Source organism: Hippocampus comes, unplaced genomic scaffold (genome assembly GCF_001891065.2).
Source record: "Hippocampus comes isolate QL1 unplaced genomic scaffold, H_comes_QL1_v1.1 scaffold105, whole genome shotgun sequence".
NCBI lineage: Eukaryota > Metazoa > Chordata > Actinopteri > Syngnathiformes > Syngnathidae > Hippocampus > Hippocampus comes.
The window spans coordinates 1,770,504-1,787,637 of record NW_017806235.1 but is presented as its reverse complement, the minus strand read 5'-3'; the positions used below and the strand labels follow the sequence as shown (position 1 = coordinate 1,787,637).

The following is a 17,134-nucleotide window of genomic DNA, read 5'->3' as shown; positions in this document are numbered from 1 at the left end:
TTCCTTTGTGTATCAAAAGCATCCTCCAATCAGCTCCCTTAGTGTTTGTCCATGCAAGAATTTGTGCATGGCATGGTATGAGAGGACAGATGTGTGCTGATTGGACAAGTTTGCGCAGCGAACTCAGCCCAATTTATCCCGGCGAAAGCGTGATACCGCGTCAAGACAGCCCGCAGCTTTTTTCATCCCCATTTGATCACAAGCTCTCTCGCCATGCGGTCTTTCTTTCAGCCTGTCCTCTCCTTCTCACACACACACACACACACACACACACACACACACAACCGTGAGTAACGGCTTTAACCTCGGCTTTCTACCGGGGTTTATTTCCTCGTTACTGGCACAGAGTCTCGACGTTGAGAGGAAATGCATTTTTCAGTCAAACAAGAAAAACAAATAAATTGTAAAATAAGGTATCTATCAATCTATCGATCTAACTGTCTATCTATCGATCAGAAACAACACTCAGAATGATACAATGAAAATAAGGAAAAACTAAATGAAAATGTCTCTGACTATCGTTAATAGATAACATTCATTCACATTGGTTGTCTCCCCCCCCACAACTGCTGTCCCTTCCTCTATTATGGCGCACCTGATGAATGGGGTGTGGTGGCGCCTTGCTCGCCACAAAGCCTCCCTCTGTAGAGGGGCTGCAATCCCCCCGCCAACACTCTCCGCCCCACCTCCGCACGTGCTCGTCTGTGTATTAATGTATGCCCGTTTGCTGATTTTTCATAGCCATAAATCTGGGCTTATTGTTTTTTTCCCCTCCCCTTCCTTTACACACACACACACACACACACACACACACACACACACACACACACACACACACACACACACACACACACACACACACACACACACACACACACAACCGTGAGTAACGGCTTTAACCTCGGCTTTCTACCGGGGTTTATTTCCTCGTTACTGGCACAGAGTCTCGACGTTGAGAGGAAATGCATTTTTCAGTCAAACAAGAAAAACAAATAAATTGTAAAATAAGGTATCTATCAATCTATCGATCTAACTGTCTATCTATCGATCAGAAACAACACTCAGAATGATACAATGAAAATAAGGAAAAACTAAATGAAAATGTCTCTGACTATCGTTAATAGATAACATTCATTCACATTGGTTGTCTCCCCCCCCACAACTGCTGTCCCTTCCTCTATTATGGCGCACCTGATGAATGGGGTGTGGTGGCGCCTTGCTCGCCACAAAGCCTCCCTCTGTAGAGGGGCTGCAATCCCCCCGCCAACACTCTCCGCCCCACCTCCGCACGTGCTCGTCTGTGTATTAATGTATGCCCGTTTGCTGATTTTTCATAGCCATAAATCTGGGCTTATTGTTTTTTTCCCCTCCCCTTCCTTTATGTTTATCTTTTCATCTGCGAAAATGGGGAGTTTTAAAAGGCGAACCGGCGGACTCTTCTTCTGTGTCCTGTTCTGCTGCTCAATTGTTTTCGTATGTCTCTTGGACGGATTGCGTCTGTGCAGTTTCGTTTCGCCCTGAGATACAATGACAATCAAGCTGTTCTGGTTGTGATTAGGATACAGTAAGGCAGTGGTGCCTAAGTACGTTCCTCAAGGCTCCGTCCTCCAACACACCTGATTGAAAATGATGAGCTCATCAGCCAGCTCTGAGAAACCTGATAATGATACTGATGATTTGAATTTGTTGTGTTGCAAGAGGGAGGTTAGACGGGTTAACACGTAACCTCTATGTGGCGGATTTATAGGGATTCAAGAAATGAACATTTGAACACAAACGGTGCAGCAACAGATGTAAATAGACAATGTAGCATTACTCACACTCACAAGCATGTAGTCTTTATCCTCTGTGAAGAACGGCAACTATGATAGCCGTTCATCGGGTCACTTACAGGCATGGTGAAATTCGTCTGTGTTTGCATGAGTCTTTTATACTGCCCCCGATGGCCAAGTGGCGCACACACCAGAAGGAGCCACAGTGAATTTATCACAATGCAAAAACTTTCATTCTATGCATTCTACGCATGCTTTTAGAGTTAAGATGCGCTTAATATTGTGACCGATGAGTGTATCACCGAAAACACTCTGCGCAATCAATATTACACATGTCCATAGATGGAGTTTGGCATTTATATAAATAAAGGATTATCTTATCTTATCTTATCTTATCTTATCTTATTGTAATGCAATATGGCAATCAATTCAGTTTTCCCTCATCACTTCTAATTTACAATATACAGTAGAAACTACATTTAAAAAAAAAAAAAAAAAGGCCATAAATAAAATATTTCATGTTGCTAGTGAGAGACGGTCAAGACTGACATGACATTCTAATGTAAATGTCTAATCAATACGATTCAACCAAAGGAACTATGAAAACAAAAGAAAAACATTCAGTACGTTAGTCTGCAACTAGCGACGACAAATTTGCCCCGACTGCTCCCAATTTCACTTTGCATATCGAGAATGTTCAAAGACGTGCAACATTTGGACACAGGAGAGTCAACCCTTTGTGAATTTACATTGTACACGCACGCATGCACGCGCACACACACGCGCAGAGCACACGCACACGCACACTGTTCTTCAAGTCAAGCCCAAAGCAGCAAAGAAAGTCCCAAATAAAACTGGAAGCCATTCTGCTTTCATGTCAGCTTTCACAAAACGGATAATAAAAGAATGCCAAATTAAAAAGTGAAGAAGAAGAAGAAGAAGACGGGGCTTCAGTCTCAGTAGCAATCTGTGGCCAACGTCCATATTGTGTGTTTAGAAAGCACGGCAGGATGGAGATTGACGCAAGTGCTGCTTTCTCACTTCTCACTTTCCGTTCCACTCCGTTGTACTGATCCACTGGTGAAAAGTCCCCCCTAAAGTGCACAGGTGAGGTAAATGGAATTCAGGTTTTCCAACCTGCGACTCAGACTGGAACCATTGTATGTTGCATGTGCTGCATTTGAGACAATATTTCTTGCTGGGCACTGGCAACTAGTATGTCCTGGTGCGATGGTGTGATGATTCCCAATCTGTCCATCTCCCTGTGGGCACAGAGGGGAGAAAACACGAGCTTTGAGGAAAAAAAAAAAAAAAATCGAGGGGCACGAATCAAAGATGATTTGAGAATGATTTTAGTAGCAAGTGTGAAGCTAAAGTTGACAGCCAAGGTGAAAACGTTGAGTGTGTAGGACGTTGTAACGGAATTCACACAAAAGTCGCACTCACTGGTGTGTGAGTGCCAGTAGGTTGTCAAGGCTGGAATATCCTCCTGCCGCCAGTGTCTCTGTGTACCGTTCCAAGCCAATGGACTGGAGCCACTCACACAGCGACCACTTGGACACACACACTTCTGGTAGGACCGACACACACACCTCCGGACACGCTCCTGACTCCAGCACCGCGGGTCTGTGAGCACACAAAGAACACACTGAAATTGGTGTGAAAAATCACTTCGTTTAAAAAAAAAAAAAAGATAGAATTGAATGTGACTATTTGGCTATTAATTTTGTTCTGTTAAAAAGATAAATGTCTTTTTTCTGAACATGATGGTCCACTGTACCTTTCCCCTCCGGTTCTGCGCAGAGTCCCAGGGTTCCGAATAAGCTTATCCAGCATGTTGAGAATCTGGCTGAAAGTGGGTCTTTCTGCTCGGTCTCGTTCCCAGCAGTCCAACATGAGCTGGTGCAGGACCACCGGACAGTCCATGGGAGCAGGAAGACGGTAGCCCTCCTCGATTGCTTTTATCACCTACACGAAGGACACAGTTCATTGTTTTCATTGGTTTGAAACCAGCCCTGCATTGCTAAACCCATCCATCCATTTTCCAATCCGCTTTATCCTCACAAGGGTCGCGGGGGGTGCTGGCGGGGGACACCCTGAACCGGTTGCCAGCCAATCGCAGGGCACACAGAGACCAACGACCATCCATGCTCACACTGACACCTAGGGACAATTTCGAGTGTCCAATCTGCCTGCCAAGCATGTTTTTGAAATGTGGGAGGAAGCCGGAGTACCCGGAGAAAACCCAGATGTGCTGTTAAGTCTTTAAGTTCATCCATGAAGATGGTGGGTTGGTATATTGAAAAAAAAAATGTTTTTAAATGCTTAACAAGGTAATTTACAATTCCTTCAAATCAACAAAATGAACCATCAACCTTATAATTTGTAAACGTTTGCTTCCACTGATTTTTGGTTCTCTGCTTGTAAGCTGTCAGATTCATTGGCCTCCCCCCGGTTTGAAAGCCCAAAGCAACAAAATCGCTGCGAGGGTGCAAAGGTTAAACACACACCTTCTGCTTTGTTTTGCCTTCAGAAGTCCCTTTTCCTGAAATATCAGAGACGTGGAGCCTGTTTCATGTATTCTTCTACATCAAGGGGCCTCATTTGAAGTTTGCATAATTGGTCTCTGCAGGAATAAACGTCCGAACAGAAACCGGTTGCACGCAAAATCGTGTTTTTTTTTTTTTTTTTGTCAGATCAATCTTCGAGTGAACGCTATTGGGAACTTGGCTCACAAAACGTGACCATCTACATGTGGTGGCCTCTGCATTTGCTACATGATTAGATCCACCGCAACTCTTTCCCGGGTCTGCGGCTTGGCCGTTCTACCGTCATGAAGACGCAATCGAAGAAGATTTTCACAACTACTCTAAGTGACTCAGTAACCTGCAGGAATATTACCGGTAGTCATTTTTCACAGACGATTAAGAATATAGCCCAGTAAGTGCTGTTATATTGCCTATCTACACTCAAAAAAAAAAAAAATGATGTGTTGAATCAAACTCAATGTTATTTTGTCAAGTGGTTGCACACAATAAAATCGGCGACACCCAAATGATTTTAGTGTGTGCGACCACTTGACGTCATAACTTTGAGTAAATTCAATGAACATTTTTTTTTTGTGTGTGTACATGCGTCGCTGTACCGATTGTGTTCAGATATCCGTTGCTTCAAAGGTTCTAACAACACAACTATTGATGCTATTTAACGCTATTGGGAACTTGGCTCACAAAACGTGACCGTCTGGTGGCCTCTGCATTTGCTCCATGATTGGATCCACCGCAACTCTTTCCCAGGTCTGCGGCTTGGCCGTTCTACCGTCATGAAGACGCAATCGAAGAAGATTTTCACAACTACTCTAAGTGACTCAGTAACCTGCAGGAATATTACCGGTAGTCATTTTTCACAGACGATTAAGAATATAGCCCAGTAAGTGCTGTTATATTGCCTATCTACACTCAAAAAAAAAAAAAAATGATGTGTTGAATCAACTCAATGTTATTTTGTCAAGTGGTTGCACACAATAAAATCGGCGACACCCAAATGATTTTAGTGTGTGCGACCACTTGACGTCATAACTTTGAGTAAATTCAATGAACATTTTTTTTTTGTGTGTGTACATGCGTCGCTGTACCGATTGTGTTCAGATATCCGTTGCTTCAAAGGTTCTAACAACACAACTATTGATGCTATTTGTTAGCCAATCTATGATACGTCGCATGGTGTTTTAGCATTAAGCTAAGCAGACTTTCAAGGAAAGTTACGTGGTTGTTTTAAATCAACCACGTGAATTTCTTCTTGTTTTTATGTTCAGGTTGACACGAGGCCAGTGGAAAGACTTGTTTGCTCAAAACCATCACGGAATAATCGAATCAACAATCACTCTTTCATGACGGGGGATCCATAGTTTGTTAAAAAAAAATGATGTGTTGAATCAACTCAATGTTATTTTGTCAAGTGGTTGCACACAATAAAATCGGCGACACCCAAATGATTTTAGTGTGTGCGACCACTTGACGTCATAACTTTGAGTAAATTCAATGAACATTTTTTTTTTGTGTGTGTACATGCGTCGCTGTACCGATTGTGTTCAGATATCCGTTGCTTCAAAGGTTCTAACAACACAACTATTGATGCTATTTGTTAGCCAATCTATGATACGTCGCATGATGTGTTAGCATTAAGATAAGCCGACTTTCAAGGAAATCTATGTGATTGTTTTCAATCAACCACATGAATTTCTTCTTGTTTTTATGTTCAGTTTGACACGAGGCCAGTGGAAAGACTTATTTGCTCAAAACAATCACGGAATAACCGAATCAACAATCACTCTTTCATGACGGGGGATCCATAGTTTGTTATGATGGCAGAATAACCGCTTCAAAAGTCCTTTGATGGTGACACTGATGGTCTTGTAATCTGCAACTTTCAAGCCTTTGACTAATTATGGATGACAAAGAAGGCTTTGATGTGACGTTTTACTTACAGCGCCATACATAACGCTACTTTATGAGTCTATTGACGTCCCCGAGGTCCAATCTACATACTAATGTAACCTCACCAAGGGTGTCTCCGTACAAAAGCCGTCCACATTTGAGAGTACCACTCCAGACACAATGCCTCCACGTACTACGACGGGGTGTACCTTTTTCCAACCATTTTACTCCTCCTTCTCATCGTAAGATGACTTGTAGGTCAGAGATGATAAAAATACTCACATCCTGGTTGTTCATGTCCCAGTAGGGCCTCTCGCCGTACGAAATCACTTCCCACATGACGATGCCGTAACTCCACACGTCACTGGCTGTGGTGAACTTCCTGTAGGCGATGGCTTCCGGAGCCGTCCACCTGATGGGGATCTTTCCGCCAGGGGAGAGGTAAGTGCCGAGGGCTTCCTGAAATAACGACAGTTATACATGTTACCTTTTTTTAAAATATGCACACGACAGTGCTAAATTGTGATCGTGACATGAAAACAGAGGCTGCACGGAGAGTGTATGTTCTTACCCTTGTGGTGTACGCAGCTTCCGGGTCATCCTCCAAAACCCGACTGAGGCCAAAGTCAGACACCTTACACACCAGGTTGCTGTTGACCAGGATGTTTCGCGCGGCGAGGTCTCGATGAACGTAACTCATGTCCGACAGGTATTTCATGCCGGAGGCGATGCCGCGCAGCATGCCCACCAGCTGGATCACCGTGAACTGGCCGTCGTGTTTCTGATCCGTGACGAGAGCCAATCAAATGCGATAAACACTTCAAATCCAGTCTCGCTCCAACACCAAAAGGACGACGTAAAACGTACCCGAAGAAACGCATCCAGGGATCCATTTTCCATGTATTCCGTAACGATCATGAGTGGTTTACCTAAACACAAAAGACTTATTCAGTGGTTTCATTTGTTCCAGCAATCTATTCGTTTCATTTTGGTGCATCTCTCTCCCAGTATGTGTATGTTGTTTATTTATTTATTCATTTATTTTTTTGTCCAATCAGATTTGAGCTTCTTTGTGTTGCCATGTCAATCAAAACTGACAAGGGCCTTCAGAATCAGCAGTGCTGGCCCAAGTATCACAAACTATATGAGCAACGGGACTATTTTTTTCGCCAGTCAGATTTTGAATCCCTCTTCTGATTAGTTGGTTTGAGTAGAAACCTAGCACAACCAAGTTTGACGAGCAAAAGATACTTTGGATGATGTACATGGCACAGTTGAGTGGCATTTTTGTTTTGCGACACGATAGTGGCGGCATCACAGTCATGATGTGATGCAATACGGCTGCCACCGTTCCTCCACATCGACTCACATCTGGTGACAACTCCCTCCAGCCTGATGATGTTCGGGTGGTCAAACTGCCCCATGATCGACGCCTCCGACAGGAAGTCTCGCCTTTGCTTGTCCGAGTAGCCCGCCTTCAGGCTTTTAATGGCCACGTACACTTCTCGCTTCCCGTGCAAACGCAATCGCCCGCTGCACACCTCGCCAAACTCTCCTACACGGCAAACCGGCAAGGTCAGCGCACGTGGGTGCAGGTTTATGATGGTGTGCGTGCGTGCGTGCATTATTAGCCGGCTCACCCATGCCGATAACTCTCTCGATGTGAATGCAGCTCACGTCAATCTCCTTGGCAAACTCGTGGATGGCCTGATCCGGGTCCTCGTAGGTGAACGGGTCCACGTAGATCTTCACGCCTGTATGTCAAATTCAAAAGGTAAGCAGAGCTGCATTGAGTTATTTTGATAGCACCGATCACCGTTAACACCTGATAAGCGGCACATACATGTGCATCACAATTCATCAAAATGCTGTTGTGTCGATTGTATTTTCCCTCATGGGGTCAGCACTTCGTCATCCGTCAATGTAATGCATGCAGGGGACATGTCAGCCAAGCCCAAAAATTCAGATTGACTTGTAAATCAAAGTACCACTGTACGTGCATGAAATATGTTTGTATTAGTCAGCATTATGCAAAATATCTTATATCCTCCCTGCATAAATTCAAATTTCCCATTAAGCCAACTTTCAATTCCTGATATATTACCATTTATTCCCATAAATTCCTGTTCAGAAATCATGGACTCTTGCAACCCCAGAAAGGATGCGAAGGAGGACGAGAGGTGGGAGCTGTGTAACGGCTACAAGTTATGTAAACGTCTTGTTAGGATAACAATTTCAAGGGATAGCATCACTCTGTGCACGTTTGCGTGTGAAATCTACCTGGATTAAGATGTTTCTCCTCCTCTGAGTCTTGCTTGGTTTTACTGTACTTGCTCCTCCTGCTCACAAATAATAGTTATACATATATTTACACTTAAAGCAACCAAATGACACGTTTTCATTTTTTTGGGGGAGGGGGGGGGCGAGGGTTTGAGAGCAGCCAGGACACGGCGCCAGAACATGAAAGCGTTTAGGTAACAGGGGGGAGGGGGAGAAAGGGTGGGCGGTGGCTTGATGGGGAAAGGTTGACATCAGGTAGGTTGAGATAAAAGGTGTTTTTCATGAAACAAAGAAAGTATCCCCCCCAAAAAAACCTTTGTGGATGAACAGGGACAGGTGTGTTTTATGTGCATCTGTGCGCACCTGCTACGCCTTTGTGTGCGTCACACACACACACACACACACACACACAGAAACACCGAAGAGGAGACAGTGATGACAAGTCAGGGACAAAGGGATTATCACTGTCTCCACTCTAATCGCCTTTAAAAAGCTGCAGGTAACACACACGCCTTATTTCGCCGCACAATAGCGGCGGTAGCGTGGGCGTCTTTCTTAATGACAGTGGTGCCGTTTAAGGCAAATGCATTATGCATTAAAAACACACTCAATGGGCACTTCATTCGGCACACCTGCATCGTCTAATGGGAATGGGAAAGGACTGAATCAGAAATCGGGCCTTTATGAAAAAAAAAAGAATGGAATTTTTAATTACAATCCATACATAATTTAGATGGAATTACCGGGGACAAAAACATTGGTTCTTCATTGGAACCTGACACACTTGTTTGTGGAAATCAGTGTACAATTTCCCAAAATCATCCTAAGCCGATTTTTGATACAGACAGACAGACAGCTAGATAGATAGCTAGCTTGCTTGATAGATAGCTGGATAGCCAAATCAAACATATATCATATATCATAATGGGAGGTGTTTCTGATATTCAGCCTCTTTCATGGTGGCTGAATAAGGGAAACCAATTTACAAAGGCCTCTCAGTATCACGCAGTGCAGTTCGACACAACTGCAAACGAGAATAATACGCAGATTGAACACAATTCAAATGACTTTAACAGAGTCCATCAAAACATTTTTCTCTCGGAGCGCTCTGCATGGGATCTCATTGTTAATGTAATACCGGGGACCAGTGATGATGATTGTGAAGTTTTCAAACGTGAATGTGCGCCTGCTTGTATGGCGTGTACGTTTGTGTGCGCGTGCGTACCTGCGACTTATGATGAGAACAGCTGCAGATATAAGCAACAGAATTCCAACCCCGCTCACGGACAGCAGCAGGAAGGCGGAGTTGACGCCTTCTCCGATCAGAGGGAATGGATCTACACAGGAAAACCCGCATTTCATTATCCCTCCCCGCAAACGTCAACGTGAGCCAGCGAAACAGGCAACAGTTGAGATTTGTGTACCTGAATTGGTGGCAAATTCAAACGGTGTGCTGAACTCTCCATATCCGGCGGCGGTGCGAGCCCGCACGTGAAAGACGTAGACAGTGAGCGGGTTGAGTCCCGTGATTTCCGCGTTTCGAGAGAAGGTCCTCATTATGCGGTAGGACCTCTCCCTCTGATCCTGATTAGAGCAGACAAAGGTGGCCTGCTTTGAACGCCCGACAAGAAGCCTGTCCAACAAAATATTGGCATTCCAGGCAACCGGCTAGGCTCCATTAACCCGCCTGGACGCTCACCTTCTCGTAGAACTTGACCTCATATTCCAGGATGACCCCGTTGGGTTGATCGGGCTGTTGCCATGACAATGACAAAGTGTGCCTCGTGACATCCGTGGCTTGAACGGATGACACCCGAGAGGGAGCTGAAGGACAGATAGAGATCAAAATAAAAGCAAACCCCCCAAAAATGTGAAATGACACACACATTGCCGGTTGGCTCATTCAGTCTACTCAAGTATCCAAATTTGCCGCTGCATGCACCTCATGCATGGATCTGCACACTAATTGATCAGTGTATGAAGGGTAGGGTTTGAAGTCATGCGACCCTGAGTGAAAATGCTGACATGCACTCGCTTTTTCCAACACAGCGGCCGCTTGACTTATTCGACGATCAAGCTCCGCCCCCGATCGTCGCTCGGATTCTCAGCATTTGAGCAACCGAACACTTTTCAATTATTATTATGATTATTATGATTATTTTTTACAACAACTCTGATGTTGCATCACATTCAAACTGCATCCGCGCACCGAATATTGTGAATGGTGCAATTATATAAAAGTAATGTATGGCGAACCTTTCTCCACAATCCCATTGACCCAGAGCTCATGAGAGCTAACCTAAATCTTATTCCGTCCTATTCCAGTGGGGCAAAACACCTCGCTCGCTCTATAGCTCCCCATCGCTCCATTTTCCACGGGTCCGTCCCTTCTGCTGTGAGTCATGACGCGGAGCCATATGGCCGTGCAGGTTGGGCTTGACACATCCCAGGCACACGCTCGTGTTGTGCACTCCCAGCTAACTTATTTCCCCGGGGCAACCTCAAACTTAGCAGGTGTGCCACTTTTCCAAAAATGCCAACGCAAAGTCTTCAAGCCGAGACAGCTGAGATATTGGGCAGAAACACGAACCGAGGCCACGCGCGGGGAAACGCCAAAGAGTCTCAGCCAACACCCCCTCAACTAAAATGAAACACACCGTAAAAACGGCAGGACTCGTTTTTTTTTTTAAATGGTTAGCAAAGGACACAAGAAAGAGGACATTCTTTTCCTACATTTATGGCTTCCTGTTCCTATTTCGATTTTTGTGTGGCGTTTTTGAGTGCGACGTGTTCACTCTTCGTATTTCGGTCAGTGATGCGCATTTCCCGGAATGTTTTCTGACATCCGCTTGAGAAGACCCCTATAATTAATTCAGCCGTTGTTTAGTGTAGGAGGACAGGGTAATAACTATGGCAACATTGGCAGTGAGATTATGGTACGGCAGTTCCAAGTGGAGAGAGCGCAACGGAAGGGTTTGCATTGCTTTCCACGTCACAGATTTGTTGCTGCTTAAAAATACCTAAAAAAAAATAATAAATTGACAATCACCATGTGGGCTTTTTTTAACAGATAATAATCATTTCAGAATTGCTCCACCCTGCAGCATTGATAGTTCAGGTCACGATGTTTTTTTTGGGGGGGTGTTGTTCGACATCTGTGAGGTCGGCGTTTGGAGCACTGTTGCAAAACGTTTGAGAAGCTTTGTGGCATCATTGCCGCTCCTCAACGAGCGGTACAATTTCCGCTCCTCACGGCAAGGTTTTCGAAACAAGGATCTGTTCTGGACAAAACATGCAACGAGAGCCCGCCCGCTATCCACAACCTCTCCTAGAGCGGGCGTTTTCGTAACATCTGAAGATGATATTAGCGCCAATCAAAAAAGTTCTTACCGGCTTGATTGGTGGTCACGGAGACAGACACAGTCTGGGCGGCCCCGGCAGAACCGCCCTGGGAGACGCCGTTACGTGCCTGCACGATGAAAGTATAGTGAGTGTGGGCTCTGAGCTCGCTCACCACCACTCGGGTGCCCCTCAGGCCGGTCTGGTCTGGAGAAAAAAGCACGTCTGAGCTGCACGGCTGGCACAGCTGAGAGCCCGAGGCCACTCTGGCGGAATCTCTCTGGTAGACGCCTCTCCCCATCTGGACTTGAGGTCCCACCACGAACCCCTGGTCCGACTGCATCCCTTGGCCGCCGTGTTGAGCATCGGGTTGGGAAGTGCTACGATTCCTGGCGATGGTTTGATCACCCGTCGGAGTATCGCCGCCGCTTTGACAAACGAGACACTCCAGGCTGTAGCTGAGGTCGCTTCGTCCTCCCAGCCAGCGGGGGGGGCTCCATTCCAGAAGCACCGAGGTCTCGTTCACCACTGAGATCAGCTGCTGTGGCGCTGACGGAGGCTCTGAGGAAGGAGGGAAAGGAAGAGAAGGTTTTTAAGGTCCAAGTCCAAAAACCGAGCACTCAAGACATCGGTCTCTCTCACAAGATCAAGCGTTGACCAGGGAGCATCAAAATGCACATTTTAATTTGTCTTTTTCGCTGGCCAACACATTTTTTTTTTCCAAAAAAAATACCGGCATCAACCAAGAAATAAAGAACAAGATGAGAGGAGACGACTACACACATTAAGACTCACATTCGACTCTGTCAATCCTCCAGTGTCATCTGTTTTCATAAATCTGTGTCCTAAATTTCCCTCACAGTGAACTTTTAACAATTGTCACGTTGAGCTTCCCAATATGGCTACCCTGCTTATTTGTTAGGAAATGTTCAATGTTAAAATGATTTTAAAAACATTGCCTGACAGCTAATAAAGGTTCAACGCATGAACCCATTCTATGTATTTCTGTTACGACAACAACATTGTTTAAAACTCAGGCAATGTCCTAGAACAGATGGTGAGTTTATTTCGACGGTATTTGTTGACATCAGGAGTGGTTGTCTAGAAGAGAGGAGGGGTGGCAGAATACTAAAGCTCATACTGTTCAGATGTTTTTTTTTTTGTTGTTGGTTTTTTTTTTTTTCGGAAGGGCTTCCATTTTTTTTTTTTTTGTGAACAAGTTCGAGTTCTCAATTTTTTCCCAAGGCCAAGAAGACCACATGCTACATACAGGCATAATTACATTTTTTTTTTTACGAGTGAGGTCTCCCACACAGGACATCACAAAGACGCTTCGATAAGCAGACAAGGAGAAAGGCAACATTCATTTATTCACGTCGGAGTCCGAGCTGCCTGACAGGATGCGGATGCTGGTTTAGTCATAAGTAATAAGATCACGAAACAAGAGTGTCATTTAGACAAGTGCGTGTCTGCCTCTGTTTGGCATCGGGTGTGGAGGAGGGGATGCTTGGGGTTGGCAAGAAAGCTGTTGTCTGTTTGTTGACTGAAAGTCATTGTGTCGGCATGTTCGCCGTTATTACGACAAGTGGACCAATGTTTTCTTACGGGAACAAGCCATAGAGGGAGGGTCGCTGTCAGCTCGAAAGTATCCGGAGTGGCAGTCACAAACGGTCGCCCCTTCTCGAAGGGAGTAGCTGTGTGGAGGGCACTTTGAGCATCCCGCGTCAGATGACCCGGACTTGTAGAAACCGGCGGAACACGCTGCAGAAAGACACGGACATAGACCAATCACAGTCAGCCATTTGTTCTTGCGTCATACCAAAGTTGAAATCCGTCGACACATTTTGGACTGAAAGTCCTCTGAAAGGGAAAAGACATGTCTTCCAAATTTGACACACCATAGCGAAGAGAGTTGAATGATTCAAAATGGCTAAATGGCGGTTCAAATGTATCGGGTGGCGTCTTCATGTTTCATGCAACGAGGCGCTCTAATGCAGCCCAAACGTGAAAGATAGTCACGTGCCGCTTGTCTCGGGTGTGTTTGTTCGCGGCCGTTACTATACTTGCAGGAGAGATGAGGAGGGGCTCTCCTCTTGCGCCTTCTTTCTATGATGTGCGCACACTCATGGTCAACAATGAGGCACTCTGAAGCTAACCCCACGCAATTGTGAACAAATGAAAGAAGGTGTATAAGTGCTAATATAGTGTGCGAGGTGCGACAAGAATACAAAGTATGTCTCGTGGTGCTATCGTAGCCCCCCCCCCCCCGTTGAATCAAAGAGAAACTAAAGAGAAGTGAAATGGTGCTCAGCAATTGTCTTCGAACGTGTGTCGGATCCTTAAATCGCTATTACAGTAATAATCCGGATAGTAACCAAAAGTTAATGAGCAGATTACCCGTCAAGGTAAAAATGTAGCCTCCCCCTCTACTGCGTCGTGTACTTTGGAGGCTTCGACCAGAAGTGTAGCATTTTGCCCGCATCCCCAACTGAAGCAGCACTGATGTGCCAGCAGTTTCCTGTAGCTAATCATCACTGATCATCAGTGAAGCTGTTAATACATGAGGATAGGCAGCAATGTGCCAGCTAAATCAAGCGCAGTCAGAAGTCCGCCGGCAAGCTTACTTACTCACTCTGCAAGCTTGAAAACACATAATAATGGATTTTATTAAAAAACGGAGTCAATGGGGTTTTTTTGCATGCTGGGGGTTGAAAGAATATTTCCGAACACGACACTGAAATGTATGCTGTCGATTGGTTTGGAAAGTACTCCTTGTGCAGCTTTCGAAACACATTTCTGTGCCTTGTGAATACGACAACCGGTGAATTTGGAGCCCAATTATAGCCCTAGACGGTACATCTGTGTTGCCTTTCAGCCAAAGTAGAATTACGTACGGTAATTTGTTTTTTTTTTAATTGTCATGCAGGCACAGTGTTTCTTGGACACTGATTAATGTATGTTGGAATAAATCCCAGTCTTGTGTTATTTATTAAAAATGAACATGCATATCTAGGGCTGAGCAATTAATAGAAATGTAATCCTGATTTCAATTTTGGCTTATCACCATCATAACAACATTACAAATGAGGAAAAAAAAATGAATCACGTGCCAATTGACGACTCCTTTTTTAATGGCAGAGAAAATGCTGATTTTTGCAGCGCAAAGCAGAAAAGGCGGACGAGAGGTTGCCTAACAGTCGGCCCTTTTTAATTTTGACGTTTGTTTTTGCCCTTGAGGGGACAACTCCACGGGACACCTGTAATATAGTCCTTGTGTGCCTTCTGAGCCTTGCGGCGAAAGGACCGCCCACCCTCCAAGCGATATCATCAAAAGCGACTCAGGCCAAGTGACCCTTGACCCTTCATACAGTTCTCTTTGTCTTTCATATTGACCAGCCAGAAATGCCAGACAATAAGACAATTGACACAAGGTAAAGTCTTGGCGCTTAAAGACAACCTCAAGGGAGTTTTCCAAAGCGAACAAAGAGACACATTTTGACTTTCAGTGAACACTCCGATGAAATGCGTCGAACCTCAAACGCGGTGCTGACAGCCCGCACAAGCGTAAGTGACATGTACACGGGAGAGAAGAGATGCATAATGAGAGGAAGGGTCTCTCCCGGCTGTGTACTGACGGCTTTGGGCATTGACAGGGCAACAAAGCTGTAAATGAGAACATAATTATCCATCTTGACACTCACTGGTGGGAGCAGAGCGGGGGCTGAAATCCCCCCCCCCTCCCCTTTTGAATTCCCGAGGGAAAATCCTCAATTTGTTTCCATTGTACATAATTATCCATCTTGACACTCACTGGTGGGAGCCAACCAGATTGGAGAGCGGGGGCTGAAATTCCCCCCCCCCCCCTTTGAATTCCCTGAGGGAAAATCCTCAATTTGTTTCCATTGCGAGCATTTAGCGTTTTCATCATCACACCATATTCATCGTTCCTGGTGCTCAACCCTCTCGCATTTCCAAAGAGTTTGGAGACATCCCAGTGCTTGTAGGAAGAGATGCAGCAAAAATGTGTGTGTGTGTGTGTGTGTGTGTGTGTGCGTGTGTGTGTGCGTGTGTGTGTGTGTGTGTGTGTGTGTGTTATGATGAGTGGATGACAGGGAGGAAGTCTTGATTCACACGGACCATCCTGTCCCATCTGGGTGAGCCTCCATACATCTCCCCTTTCACACACTGGCTTGCCCTCCCTTTCAGACTTTTCACAACCTCCTTCTTCGCTTCCTGCACATTTCCTCCACGGCGTCCATTTTTCATGCCTCGGATCCCCCGATAACTCAATGTGCGCCAAACAACAAGTAAGCCGGGTTTTATAGCCTATTGATGCCAGAACAGCCCGCACGGAAAGCTGTTCTGTAAATTCATTAACATAAATCCAATAAAACAATAAAGATAAAGTACAGCCCAAGCAAGTAAACAGCACAATGAGGAAAAGAGAGTCGTAACGAGACAAGAGATAAGATTCAGAGCTGCTGAGGTTTTTCGGGGTTGATTGCAGGGCTCAGCAATGCTCTGGCGAAGAGGGGTGTGGGGGTGTGGGGGGGGGTGTCTAGGCTAGCACAGCATCTTTGTCGCTATCCAACCCAATCACGCGGTCCCTTCCACCAGCACACCGAGGTCAGAATAAAGGAGGACGAGAAAGAAAGGAAAAGGCATTTGAAGCCGTAAACTTCCTTCATCGTGTTGTCTGGAGGCTTTTCAGTGGCTTTTGCGGCGGTTTCAAAGTGTTGCAGAGGAGGCGGTTGGGGGGCGGCTGACCCGGAATAAGAGTTCATGTGGACATCATTAACCCAGCGCGAACCCTCATGCTCGTGAGAGCTGTGTACAACCCAAATGTATAACTAATGGATATAGTCAACACAAAGTTCAACATTGTGCGCGCTTATCGCCAAGATCGGCTTTAGTGCCCTTAGCACAACCGAAAGAGGCGGTTGATGTCCGTCCTAACCCGTGTACAGACAGCCTTTAGCGTTTATATGGATGCAAACATTTGATGTCAATGTATTCTGATCCAAATGAAACCGATTTTCACATGTTTAGGGACAAGTGGGTGAACACAAAAATGTCTACAGAGTGAGGAAACCTTGACAAAAAAGAATGTCGATGAGATTTTTTGTGAGAAAAAAAAACCCAAAAAAGAGGTGGAGAACTCTAGAAAAGGGGGAGGGACGAACGGATGAAGACATGCAAGGAGAAGGTGCCCTTTGATTCCTATCAGCATTGTCGCCATTTGCATATGTATTGTTCTCCCATCGAAAATGCAAATGTGGCTCATCGCAAATCTGACTAAGAGCCTCG

The 17,134-nt window shown here is 45.3% G+C and overlaps 1 protein-coding gene across 2 annotated transcripts in view; it reads right to left on the bottom strand.

Annotated features, from left to right (window-relative positions):
* Window positions 1-2,180: 2,180 nt before the first annotated feature.
* LOC109507460 (ephrin type-A receptor 4-A-like) overlaps window positions 2,181-17,134 on the bottom strand; it is a 34,855-nt gene continuing 19,901 nt past the window's right edge. For both annotated transcript variants that reach the window (XM_019856898.1, XM_019856897.1), the window contains 14 exons: window positions 13,433-13,588; window positions 11,879-12,388; window positions 10,188-10,312; window positions 9,913-10,072; window positions 9,714-9,825; window positions 8,489-8,547; window positions 7,849-7,962; window positions 7,578-7,763; window positions 7,076-7,137; window positions 6,780-6,989; window positions 6,491-6,667; window positions 3,553-3,740; window positions 3,219-3,398; window positions 2,181-3,034 (listed from right to left, as the gene is read on the bottom strand). In XM_019856898.1, the coding sequence (XP_019712457.1) occupies window positions 2,917-3,034; window positions 3,219-3,398; window positions 3,553-3,740; window positions 6,491-6,667; window positions 6,780-6,989; window positions 7,076-7,137; window positions 7,578-7,763; window positions 7,849-7,962; window positions 8,489-8,547; window positions 9,714-9,825; window positions 9,913-10,072; window positions 10,188-10,312; window positions 11,879-12,388; window positions 13,433-13,588 (2,357 nt within the window). In that variant the 3' untranslated portion in view covers window positions 2,181-2,916. The remainder of the gene's footprint in view (window positions 3,035-3,218; window positions 3,399-3,552; window positions 3,741-6,490; window positions 6,668-6,779; window positions 6,990-7,075; window positions 7,138-7,577; window positions 7,764-7,848; window positions 7,963-8,488; window positions 8,548-9,713; window positions 9,826-9,912; window positions 10,073-10,187; window positions 10,313-11,878; window positions 12,389-13,432; window positions 13,589-17,134) is intronic.